The following is an 11754-nucleotide window of genomic DNA, read 5'->3' as shown; positions in this document are numbered from 1 at the left end:
TGAGTGTTCCTGACTCACTCAGGATTGAGGCTGGCTGTGCACAAGGTGTGTGATGTAGGATAAAAAAATAATGGAAAAAACCACACAGAAGGGAAAGGGAATCCCTAAGACTTTAACTTGACTCCCTGAAATTAATAATCACCAGGCTGCAAGGATCTGGGTTTCAACATTTCTAACACTGGATTTCTGGAGACAGTGTTTTCCTTAATCACAAGAAACATGCATTAACTTTGCATAAGGATATCAGTTAGGGAATCTGCTGGGAATGAGCAAGATCATTTGAGGTGGAAATAGAGTGTGTATGAGACAGAGCAAGACCCAGGACAAAGCACAGCTGAGCCCACCTCTATACAATAAGTTTTATTGATGTTTGTCAATACAATCAAGTACTGCAGTTTTAGTTGTGAAGAGCAGGTCAGTTTTGGGTCACAAAGAGTGCATTTTAAACCAACTTTTACTAGGACAGTGCATGTAATAAGTATTTACAAAACTAAAAACCTCTATATACTAGGTTAGAAATGAAGATACTAGAGGCAAATTTAAAAAAAATAGTAAGAATTTGTATATAAAAATGCACATTGTAATGCAGTTTTCAGCATTAAAAATAGACATACCTCATCCAACCCAACCTTTTTTATTCTTGTGATTGAAACCAAAATCCCACGCGCTCACACACACGACAGAAAATAATCCTTTCTGCTGGCTAATATGTACTCAATATTCCAGAAAAAAAAAATCCTTCTGGAGAGTGAACAGCCTCCCTCATCCTGTGCATCGTTTTTTTTTTTTTTTTAGCCTAACTATGTGCGTGTAATATCTCTGCTTTCCATTAGTGTGTAAATGTAAGAGGTTAAATAGCTGCTAGGGGTGATTATGGGTTTGCTCTGCACGTGATAGGAAAGTGGAATTACAAAACTGTTATCTACAGCACAAACTTCATCTGGGGGTGGCTACAGTGAGGAGTTTGGTCGTTGCTTTTTGCCAGCTCGAACAAGAAGTTTGGAATGAAGCAGAACAGAACAAGAAGAGATGGGCTGTAGGTTAGGCACTGTATAAATAAGTTGCTTTGAGGAGCAGGATGAAGCTCCCACCAGGCGTGGCAGCTCCTGGCCCTGCACGAGGCTGGACCAGCTCAAATCCCTCCATTCTCCAGAGAAAAGGAGCCAAGTCCCCTCCCAGCATCCTCTCCTACCAAACCTGGGCCTGGAAAAATCATCTGAGCTTCCACTTTTAATTTAAGGGACTGTTCCTGCTGGGAAATAACCTGTTAGGATCACAATCCAAATGGTCCTGGCCGTGCCCTCAGGAGTTAAAAACGTCCAGTGGGATCAGACACCTTCCAGCTTGGAGGTTCATCTCTGCATGAAACTTGCAGCTTTAAGGAGAGAAATTCACAGGGAAAAATCCCAGGGAGAGGACACACAGCCCTAACAGGCAGTGCTCAGAGCACTGGCCTTCCAACTGCAAATTTCCTTCTTGTGTTTCTAAATTTCAGGGTAGGTGAGTTTTTAAGAGGAAGGCCTGAATGGCAAGAGGCAGAAACACAGGACAGGCTTGAGGAGAAAACAAACAAGCAAAACAGGAAAAGAAAAGTTGTTTAAATATCTCATAGAGTCCATCTGGAAAACAAGCCCAGTCCCAGTCTTGCTACGTTTCTTTGGCCATCAAACAGGCTTTGGGAAAATGCAAAGGTCAGAGCTGGTGACCAAATTGTTGCTGTTTCTCAGGGATGTGCCTTTGCAGAAGGACATGCAGTGGGATATGCACATGGATTGATTCAGCAGCATGCTCCTGGCCTGGGATGAGCAGCATCCCTGTCCTGGAAGTGGCAGTGACTGTTCTACTGTGAGAAAACCTGCAAAGCCACAGGATCTGTGTGGGGCAGTGCCATCATGCCTGGCCCAGAGCCCTGCAGCTCATGCTCAGGTCAGTAATGCTCCAAGCATTAGAGAGACAAAGTGGTAACAACAGGCAAATGTTGATTTCTTTAACCTAAGTCACAGAGTGGCCCCGGGGCTGGTGCCCTGTCACAGGTATTGCACTACACTTGTAAGTGATGTTCTTCAATGGGTCATAGCACCGTGGTGAAATCACTGTGTGGAAAGTTAGAACCAGCACTGTTTTGTCTTAATTCCAAGATCCCCAGAAAAAGGGGGGACACCAATGCAAGAGTTCACACATCCCAAAATAGCGAGACAGGAAAAGCAAGTTGTCCATCAGTGGCACTTCCTTATGTCACACCAGCTGGCAGCACCATGAGCTGGGCTTGCACTGCCATCCTTGTGTGGGCAGAGATGCTCCTGAGGCCGAGCAAGTCTTTGGGCTGCAGAGACAGATGGGACAGGACCAGCCCTTGGACTTCCCAGCAGGTGAAAGGAGAGAGCAGATCGTTGTTCATCACGGGGTCCCAGCTTCCCTCACCGCCTTTGGAACTGGTCACGGCATCCTCCCAGGTACCAGTGCCTGGATGATTTTATTCCTAAAGGTGCTGGGGGGGAAGGGTTAAAAATAATATTTACTTCTTAGAAGAAGGTGCTTATGCAAAGTGTTCCACTCTTTAGGATTATAAATCCAACCACACTGAATCTGGAGTGAATCGGAGAGACTGCCCCAAAGCACAGTCTGGAAAAACAGGCGTCAGCAAGCCTGGAACTTGGGCATCTGATGGTTTGGAAGGAAATTTCTCAATCCAGCGTGGATCCCTGCTGCTGTATGGGTTTGTGTAAGTGCCTGGGACCCTGCATTGGTTACCAGCACATCAGCCATGACACAGCTGGATTTATTTATCTAGCATTCCAAATGGGAAATGAGGGCACTTGATACAGACCATGGGGGTCTGGTCTTCCTCTCAGGATCACAGAGCCAGATCCTTGCCATCCCAAGCGTGTTCCTGTGTTTGATGTCCAGTCACTGGGGTACTTATTCCAAATATGCTTTGTTGAGGAAGTCGCTCCCCTCCCTCCCTTCTCCCTCCCCCCAAAAAAGAAAGATAGATGGATAGATGTCTCCTTCCCGATTACCCACTTGACTCATGGATCAAACAGCGTGAAGCAAGGTCCCATGACAATGTCTTGCGTGTTCTTCCCAGTGATTTTTCTTTTTTGTATTAATTTTAAAACACTTTTTTATCAAAAAAAAAAAAAAAGTTTATGGCTAAAGTGGGTGAAAAGGAAACGTGCCCAACAGCTGTTATGTGGGGCAGAGCAGGAACCCGGAGAAGGAGGAGTGGATGTATTCCGTGGAGTACAGCCCATTGGCCTGGTCCGAGGGCATCTGTACCCAGACCTGGTCGTTCTCCTTGAGTTCAAGCACGGCACTGCCCGAGGCCTGGTCCAGGTAGCCCTTTTTGTACTCATCGTAGGTGTAGGTGGCCGGCACGTTGTTCTTATACAGAGCCACCCAAACGTTGGTCCCTTTGACGTGCACGTGGTAGGCAAAGTAGTAGATTCCGGATACGGGGCAGGTGAAGATCCCGGTGACCGGGTTGTAGCCGTTGTGCCCGTTATACAAGGTCCGGTCAAACTTGACGGGCATGCCGGAGGCGGGGAAGGGGGAGGTGAGGATGGCAGTGAAGGCCGGCGCGATGCGGGCAGCGAGCTCTCCTCGGCCGTACTGTGGCTTGCCCGGCTTCCCGTTGCCCAGCACAGCCCCCTCCACGCCACCGTCCGGCAGGTGCAGCCCCGCGATGCCCGTCTCGTCCAGCACTCCTGGCGCTCCCGGTGGCCCGGGTGGCCCCGGTGGCCCTGGTGGCCCGTTCAGCCCCGGCGTTCCTGGCATTCCGGGTGGGCCGATGGGTCCGGCCAGGCCAGGCTCGCCGGTCTTCCCCTCGCCGGGAATGCCAGGGAGCCCGGGCTCCCCTTTCAGGCCTGGTAACCCCTGAGGCCCCATGGGCCCAGCAGGTCCTTGCAATCCCGGGATGCCGGAGGGGCCCCTCAGCCCCGGCTGCCCCGGGATCCCACCGTCCCCTTTGGGCCCGGGGCCGCCCGTTAATCCCGGCACCCCCGGAAGGCCGATGAACCCCGGTTCACCTTTGGGGCCCGTCGGGCCGGGAGGTCCCAGTGACCCGGGCAGGCCCCTTTCTCCTGGCACCCCCGGCTTCCCCGCGAAGCCGTTCGGGCCCTGGTCGCCGCGTACCCCCGGCATCCCCGGGGGCCCGCTCGGTCCCACGTCCCCTTTGGGGCCGGGCAGGCCGTGCTTGCCCGGCAGCCCCATGGACCCCGGCGGGCCCGGCGGGCCGATGATGCCGGCAGGGCCTGGCTCGCCCGGCTCGCCATCAACGCCGGGCTCCCCCTTATCGCCGATGGCTCCCTGTGCCCCGGGCTGCCCGCGGTCTCCTTTCAGGCCGGGCATGCCCGGCTTCCCATAGCCCGTGGGGCCCGGCAACCCAGGGAGGCCGCGGATCCCGGGCTCTCCCTTCGGTCCCATAGGGCCCTGTATCCCCGGCACCCCCGCGACGCCCGGGACCCCGATCCCATCGATCCCGGGGGGTCCCCGCGGCCCCACAGGGCCGGGCTCCCCGGTGACACCCGGCCCGCCCGGGGGACCCATGTCGCCCTTGTCCCCGGGCGCTCCCGGCAGCCCATCGAGGCCAGGCTTCCCAATGCCGGCCGGCCCGGGGGGCCCCGCGGGGCCGGGAGGGCCCCCGTTCCCCCGGGGCCCCGGTAAGCCTGGCTTCCCCACGCCGTTTTCACCCTTCATCCCTCGTTCTCCGCGGGGACCCGGCTCTCCTTTCGGGCCAGGCTCTCCCCGAAAGCCGGGCAGGCCGGGGCCGCCCTGGGGACCCGGCTTCCCATTGACAGAGAGGCCGGCTGGGCCGGGCAGCCCCGGCGGGCCGGGCAGGCCCCTCGGCCCTTGCTCCCCTCGCATGCCGGGCTCGCCCTTGGCTCCGGGCATCCCTTTCATACCCGCCTTCCCGGGGAGGCCTGGGATGCCCGGTTTCCCAATGCCCGAGAAGCCCGGGGGCCCAGCAGGCCCAGGCTGGCCGTGCATTCCCGGCTTCCCCGTGCCCGGTTTTCCCGGGTAGCCGGGGGGCCCAGGAGGTCCACGAGGGCCAGGCTTCCCTGGCGGTCCTGGCTCGCCTTTGAGGTCCATGGGCAGCATTGGTGGCATGTCTGTGGAGAGAGGAGACACAGAGTGTCACTAGAGCTGGCCGTGGGCAAGGTGTCCTTGGGATGTTGGAACTGGGGTCTCTGAATGGGCTGAACAGGGACCCTTCCACTGAGACATGGCCACAGCAGCTTCCAGGGCCCCCACATCAGAGGGGTGTCCTGAGGCGAGGCCAAAGCCCAGAGCTCTGTCATTGCAGCTTCACATCCCTCCATGATGTCAGGTGCCACCATGGAAGGTGCCAGTGCTTGCTGTCAGCTCTGGCAGGGCTATTTTGTGATGCGTTACTGCAGGGTGGTTTTGGAGCTGGATTCAAACCTCCTGCTGCCTCACTTCCCAGCGGCCTCGAAAGCACCGTGGGATTCAGTTGTTCCTGCCTGGGCTCAGCTGAGAGGATGGCGACAGAGCGAGCCAAGACTGAGGATAATCCCTCACCCCGTCCCGCGAGTCCAGGGCCTTGGGAGACCTTTAATCCTTTTGGATTAAAAAGAAAACTCTTGGACATGTACTCCAGAGCCTGAGGAGGCAATGGATGTATGGGTTAGGCCATGCCTACAGTGCTTGCTGGCACAGCTCCCAAGTCCAGCAAGGCAGAGAAAAACCAAAAAGCAAAAAAGCTTTGGGGATGGAGCAGAAGCCAAGAGCTGGGAGGGAAATGCAGCCTCAGCTCCGTCCAAATGAGTCAGCCCAGCTGGGAATAGGCCGCAACCACTTGACATTTCAAGAATTTATTGAGGTCTTTTGCAAACGGATATAAGAAAGAAACTAATGGGCTGAGAGACTCCAAAGGCAAGGAGAGGCAGATGACATGCCCACCACAGCTCAGCATGGAAAGCACAGACGTGAGCATAAATAACTCCTCGAGGCTGGCCCAGGCAGGGTGTCACCTCCCACGTGACACCAGGAAAGGGTGAGAAAGAATAAATCTGACAAACTCTTTTTTTGGGCAGTTTGAAATGAAGGAAATACTCGACAGTCACATGAACACACGATGATGGTGAGAAATGCGAAAGGCGGAGGAAAGGGCTATGACATTTTGGGTGAATTTAAATCAAATCTGCCTGAGGGAGATCATTCCAGTTGGGAAGAGATCTCTATGGGCAAGTTCCTGGGGTGGGAGCAGGATACAAGGTCTGCCAGTCTGGCCCCCTCAGAGAGCCAAGCCGGGCTTTGGGAGCACGGACACACGTGGTGCTGGGATCCGCCAGCACGGAGATTTCCTCAGTCAACGGGAAAAGCTTACGGGAGATTTGAGACACGTGAAAAGAATAACTGTGGCAGCAGCAGGCACAGCTCCCGGAGCATCAGAGGTGGCTTTGCCTGCCCTGAGCACAGCAATTAGCTCTGGCCCTTCCCAGCCTGGTGCTGCTGTGTTTTCCTTGGGTAATGGAAACATTTTTAGAGCTTATCTATAAATCAAAGCCTGGCCCACGTCCCCAGCTGTAGCTGTGGTCACTTGGCTCTCTTGATGAAGGAAATACTTGTCTGTCATGACACTGCCACTGGATTTCTGCAAACTTCAGCTCCTCACCCAGGAAAACTGTGGAAAAGAGGGCAAGGGAGCTGTGCGGTGCTGCACTATCTCTGGGGTTTGGATTCTGGAAGAAAATTCTCCAGTAAATTATTTCAATGTGTTTTCTCCCCCCACTTTTTCTTTTCAATTTTTTATTTTCTTGCAACGGTTTGAAACGAATTAGTTTTCTAGGTCATTTTGCATGGAATCAGAACAAGGATCTACAGCTGAGCCCACGAAGGAAGGAAAAAGCACACACACTCTCTCTCACACAAGGCAGCGGAGAGAAACGCCAGGCGGGAGCTGCCAGCTTGCAGGCGGCCAAAAAAGCAGACGGGAAAACCAAACCGGGGCCGGCAGCGCGGAGAAACTGGGACACTGCAGCCCCACTGGTGTCCGATTTCAAAAGCCCGTGTCTTACCACAGACACATGTCTCGGAGCTCTGCACTTCACAGCACCAGCGTGGGGTTCTGTGCTCCCCTCGACGCCTGAACTGAGCTGCTGTGAATGCTGACAGAGCCAGCCGGGGCAGCAGGAGGGGCACAGGGCAGGAATGAGCCCTGGGAGCTGCTACCACGGAGCATCCCAGCTCCTGAGGAGCGTGGGCACGGCCAGGTGGGTGCTGCAGCCCCTCTGGAGCTGTGTTCATCCTGTTAAGGACCCTTCCTGCCTGGAGAAGGGACCCAGCAGCACAGCAGAGGAACAATCCAGCAGGATGGGAAGTGGTTCCCAGCCATGAGCAGCCAGCAGCGGGTCTGGCCAGCACGGCCAGATGACACTGCGGGAAGGAGAGGTTGGCTGCTCTGTGGCGGAGCCCGGCCGAGCTTGTTCCAGAGCTGCTGCCAAGCTCTGTCTCGTGAGAGAGTTTCACAGGCTCACGGGGATGTTGTGTGGGATCAGTGTTTTAGCACCTCTCATGCTGTCTCCCCACAGTGGGTGCCCCAGCACAGCACTCTTTGTGGGTTTACCTGGCTGCAGGGCCATCGACCCGGTTGAAATTAAGCCAAAATAAACCCCCAATGTGCAAATCTCTGCTTCACTGTTCTGAGCATTTCAGCATTTAGCAGCATCTCCTCCCTGAGCTCCCTCTGTGCTCTGGTGCAGCTATCTTTGGGTGAGAAAAGGTGTCTGGCACCCTGAGGAAACCTGTCACTCACAGATGGCACCTGGAGCAGGAGGGAACCCCCCAGCCCCAGGGCCAGGCTGGGGCAGCCGGGGGGCCCCACAAAGCTCCCCCAGGTCGGGGTAACCCGCGGGGGCACGGCACAGCCCTGCGCCGTCGCGGCCAGTCAGCTGAGCTCCCCGAGCAGGGCAGAAGGCCAGCAGGGATTTTCCTTGCCAAATTAGAGGTTAAGCAGAGATGGGAGCTCGGTGGGATCCAGGAGGCACCGGCTTCCCCAGCTGCCTCTGAGCAGCCCCACAGCCGGTGGCTCGGGCTGCAGCTGTCCCTGCGTCCCTCTCTCCTGTCCCCCACCTGTCCTCTCCTTCCCAAGGGTTTTAGAGGAGTAATGTCCAAGGGACCTTTGTGCTCTACCCTGCCTCAGTGTCCCCTCTGCCTGGTCTAACCTGGCAGAGCTTGTCCAAACCCCTCCTTGCCCCAGCCTGGCACACTCTGCTCTCCCCACCATAGACAGCGTTACTCAGAGGCAATGCAAGTCACTCCCATGCATAGGAAGAAGGGAAAAAAGAAGGGAGAACAGCAGGGAGAGATTTGAATCCAGTCCCACCAGCAGCTGAAGTGTTCCTGTGCTACGCTGGAAGGTTTTGGCTCTGGCTGGGATTCAGGGAGCAGCTTTACAACAGCTGGGAAGGGGGCAGGGAGGGGGGGCTTGTAGCACACTTGGGCTCCAGGTTTTGCTGTGTGTTTTCTGACACATGTGCTGGGCTGAACTCCTGATAAGCCATTCAGCCCTCCAGTAAATCAGCCACCGGTGGCCCAGCCTTCTCTGGTTTCTCCTCCCAGAGCCAGACTTCAGCTCCTGGGAGGCTCCAGGTCTATGACAGCCCTTGGGGAGGCTCCAGTGGCTCTTCCCAAGGGCCAAGCACTGACCTGGCCGGTCTGGATACCTGAGCCCAGCAGTGCCCCATCCCGTGGTGGTGCCAGCACTGGGGTGGGTGCAGGAAGGGCAGCTGGGGACAGGGGATTACAGAAGGCTGGGCATGCTGGAGCCCTGGCTGTGTGGAGCAATGACCCGGGTGCCTCTGCCCCTCTGGGTGCACAGTAGGGAGCGATTCAACACGTCTGGAGTTTCTGGTTGCTGCTCACCAAGAGAGGAAATGTCTCTCTCCTGCTCTTCCCTTGCCAGGCTGGTCTCAGCTCCAGCCTTGGCACTCTTTCCTTTCCCAGCTGGTGCAAAATGCAGACAGGGAAACGGAATAGGTGGAGGAGTGGAGAAAGCCTTGCCAGGACAGCTCAGGTTTAACAGCAGGGAAAAGAAGAGACAGAGAGTGCTGGGGCTTCTGTGCCTCCTGCTGCTGGGGATGGGCAGGAGGGCAGGAGCCAGAGGCTGGAGGGTCCCCTGTGTGCCTTGTTTCCAGACCAAGGTGCCCTCCCAGTCCCAGCAAAGGGCTTCATTTCCCGGCTGAGCCGTGTCCACCCTGTCGCTGGGTTAAAGACCCAAATGATCTGGCCGTGCTTGGCCAAGTGTTTTGGACAGCAGCACCCTTGGCTGTGCCAGGCGGCTTCCAGGAGCCTGAAGGGTGGAGATGACAAGTTCCCAATGGCTGTGAGGTGCCACGTCCCCTTCCCACTGCCCCGAGTGCATCCCTTACCCAGGTACTGCCCTTTGCCTTCACGGAACGGGGGTCCCAGGGGTCCCTTCACCATGGGCTGCATGTACTTGACTTGAGCGTAGCCCCCCACGCCGCCTCCCGCCGCCGGGCCGGGGCCCATGGCCATCAGCAGCGCGCCCAGCAGCACCGGCAGCGCCGCGACGTCCGGCAGCATCCTGCTCCCACGGCTCCTGCAGACAAAGCAACAGTGACATTGGGAACACGCCCCCCTCAGCAGGACCAGCTGGGAGCCCGGGAATGATCCCCGTGGGAACAGAGCTCCCTTCAGTTTGCCTTTTGGTAGAGCAGATATCCTGAAGGTGTTGCCCTTCCCAACACACCAGAGCTGGGAGATGCATGGTAAATATAGTTTATAGAATAGAATCCTAGAATTACTGAGGTTTGGAAATGGTCTTGGAGGTCCATTGAGCTCAACCTGTGACTGACCCCCACCTTGCCACTAGCCCAGAGCACTGAATGCCACATCCAGTTGTTCCTCAGACACCTCCAGGGATTGGGACTCCACCACTTCCCTGGGCAGCCCATTGCAATGCCTGACAGCCCTTTCCAGAGAGAAATTCTTTCTGATGTCCAACCTGAACATCCCCTGGCACAGCTCAAGGCTCTTCCCTCATCTTGCACTGTAACCAGCCATGGAGGTGCCCAGTGGAGTCTTACAGAGGCTGCCCTGAGTGTCTGTGGTAACTCTCACATCCCTTACAGATTTTAAACAAATATAAGAGGTGGGGAAAAGGCAGATGAGACCTGCAGCCCACTGAGCCCAGCACTGCTGTCACATCCCTCAAGTGAGCCGGGGCTCCTCTCATTTGGGACCCTGTAGGAGGCACAGGCTGCCACTGCCAAGCCTTTCCTGGGGGCAGGGAAGGGTGCTGAGCATCCCAAATGGGTGCTGAGCCTCCCAAATGGGTGCTGAGCCTCCTGAGTGGGTGCTGAGCCTCCCAAATGGGTGCTGAGCCTCCCAAAGGGATGCTGAGAGTCCCAAAGGGGTGCTGAGCCTCTTGAGTGGGTGCTGAGAGTCCCAAATGGGTGCTGAGCCTCCCAAATGGGTGCTGGGCCAAACCCACAACGTGGGAACCAGAGATTTGCCGCGTTTGTGGCTCAAGTGCGGCGCTTCGCGGGCAGCGCCGGGAACTCTCGCAGAGGACGAGGGATGGGAGCAGCAGCCTCAGCCTTAAGTGCCTGTTTATTTAAAATAAACCCCCTTTATAAATACTCTCTTCCTCCAGCAACTCTCCCTGTCAGCTCCACGTGCAGAGCTGCAAACAGATTGATTTGCAAAGAACGTTTATTTTCGGAAGCTTAAACAACACGTGACGCCAAAGAGCTTTTTGCTGCTTTTCCTCCTTCTCGCAATAATTGACCTGTGGTGGTTATTAATGAGAATTAAGCTCCTGGCCTGTCCTGCCAGAGAGCAGGGGCAGGGCTGCAGCATGCGGGATTTCATCGGAATTTCCTGAATTGCTTTTGCTGAAGCAGCAGTGGAAAAAAGAAAAAGCTGCAGCCTAGAGAAAAAACAACCCAAATTAAAACAAAATTAAAGCAAATTAAGTCAAGGGAGCAGGGAGCCCTGGCATGGGATTGTTCCTGATGCCACAAGGGCTTGGCAGGTTTTTGGAGTCTCCAGGGACGAGGCAGCCTTGACAGCTGCTCTTGTGCCTGGAAAATGGTCTGGGAGTCAGCTGAGGGGACAGGGATGGCCCTGCCATCAGCAGCACGATGGACCCTGTGAGGATGCAGGTGCCTGTGGCAGATGCTGGAAGGGGAACTCTGCTCTGCCCATCCCACCAGAGCCCCGGCCCCTGAGCGGTGCCATTCCCACTGAGACACCAAAGCTGTGGCTGTGGCTTGGGTGGCACTGCCAGGGACAGGGGGACAGCCACCCCCATCCTCCTTGGCAGCATGGCCACGGCCTTGCCGGCATTATTGTTTTTCTGTCTTCAGGGTCGAGGAGAGGAACGCTTCTTTTTATGAAGCATTATTTTACAAGGATTTGTTTAAGGGGAAAAGAATCCCATTCTAAGGGATTGCAGCTGTAAAAATACAGTTTCTGTTAAATAAAAGAGGAGAACAAACCCCTGAATCAGCTATTTACTTGTTTTCCTTACCTGGTATGACCCCTGTGCCTCCATCTCACCTCCCTCCCTTCCTCGCTCTCTGCTCTCCCACCTGGGCTGGATTCACCCCTGCTCCTCCTGCCTTGGGAGCAGCACCCTGGGCTGGTTCAGCCCCTTGCTGCTGGGCATTGCATCCTCCTGCTGTGAGACCTCAGCCTTTGGAGAGATGTGGGATGCAGGGAAAACGGAGCCAGGGGAAGGGAGAGGGAGGACAGGGGAATCTGACC

General features: G+C 55.7%; 1 protein-coding gene across 1 annotated transcript; it reads right to left on the bottom strand.

The window, feature by feature from the left end:
• Positions 1–347: 347 nt before the first annotated feature.
• COL8A2 (collagen type VIII alpha 2 chain) lies at positions 348–9573 on the bottom strand. Its single transcript, XM_063177697.1, has 2 exons — positions 9393–9573; positions 348–5111 (listed from the first exon to the last, which is right to left on the bottom strand). Exons 1-2 carry the CDS (start codon positions 9565–9567, stop codon positions 3190–3192), a joined length of 2097 nt encoding a protein of 698 aa, XP_063033767.1. The 5' UTR covers positions 9568–9573; the 3' UTR covers positions 348–3189.
• Positions 9574–11754: the final 2181 nt, after the last annotated feature.

Source organism: Melospiza melodia, chromosome 27 (assembly GCF_035770615.1).
Source record: "Melospiza melodia melodia isolate bMelMel2 chromosome 27, bMelMel2.pri, whole genome shotgun sequence".
NCBI classification, from domain to species: Eukaryota; Metazoa; Chordata; class Aves; order Passeriformes; family Passerellidae; genus Melospiza; species Melospiza melodia.
The sequence above is the reverse complement of the archived record's forward strand: the minus strand, read 5'-3'. Positions and strand labels throughout refer to the sequence as shown.

Bases quoted from the DNA above. Each gene is read 5' to 3' on its own strand.
- COL8A2 (XM_063177697.1), bottom strand. From the start codon at position 9,567: ATGCTGCCGGACGTCGCGGCGCTGCCGGTGCTGCTGGGCGCGCTGCTG. The intron at 5,112-9,392 runs GTAAGGGATGCA...CTCTCTCCACAG, and splicing joins AGGCAAAGGGCAGTACCTGG to ACATGCCACCAATGCTGCCC.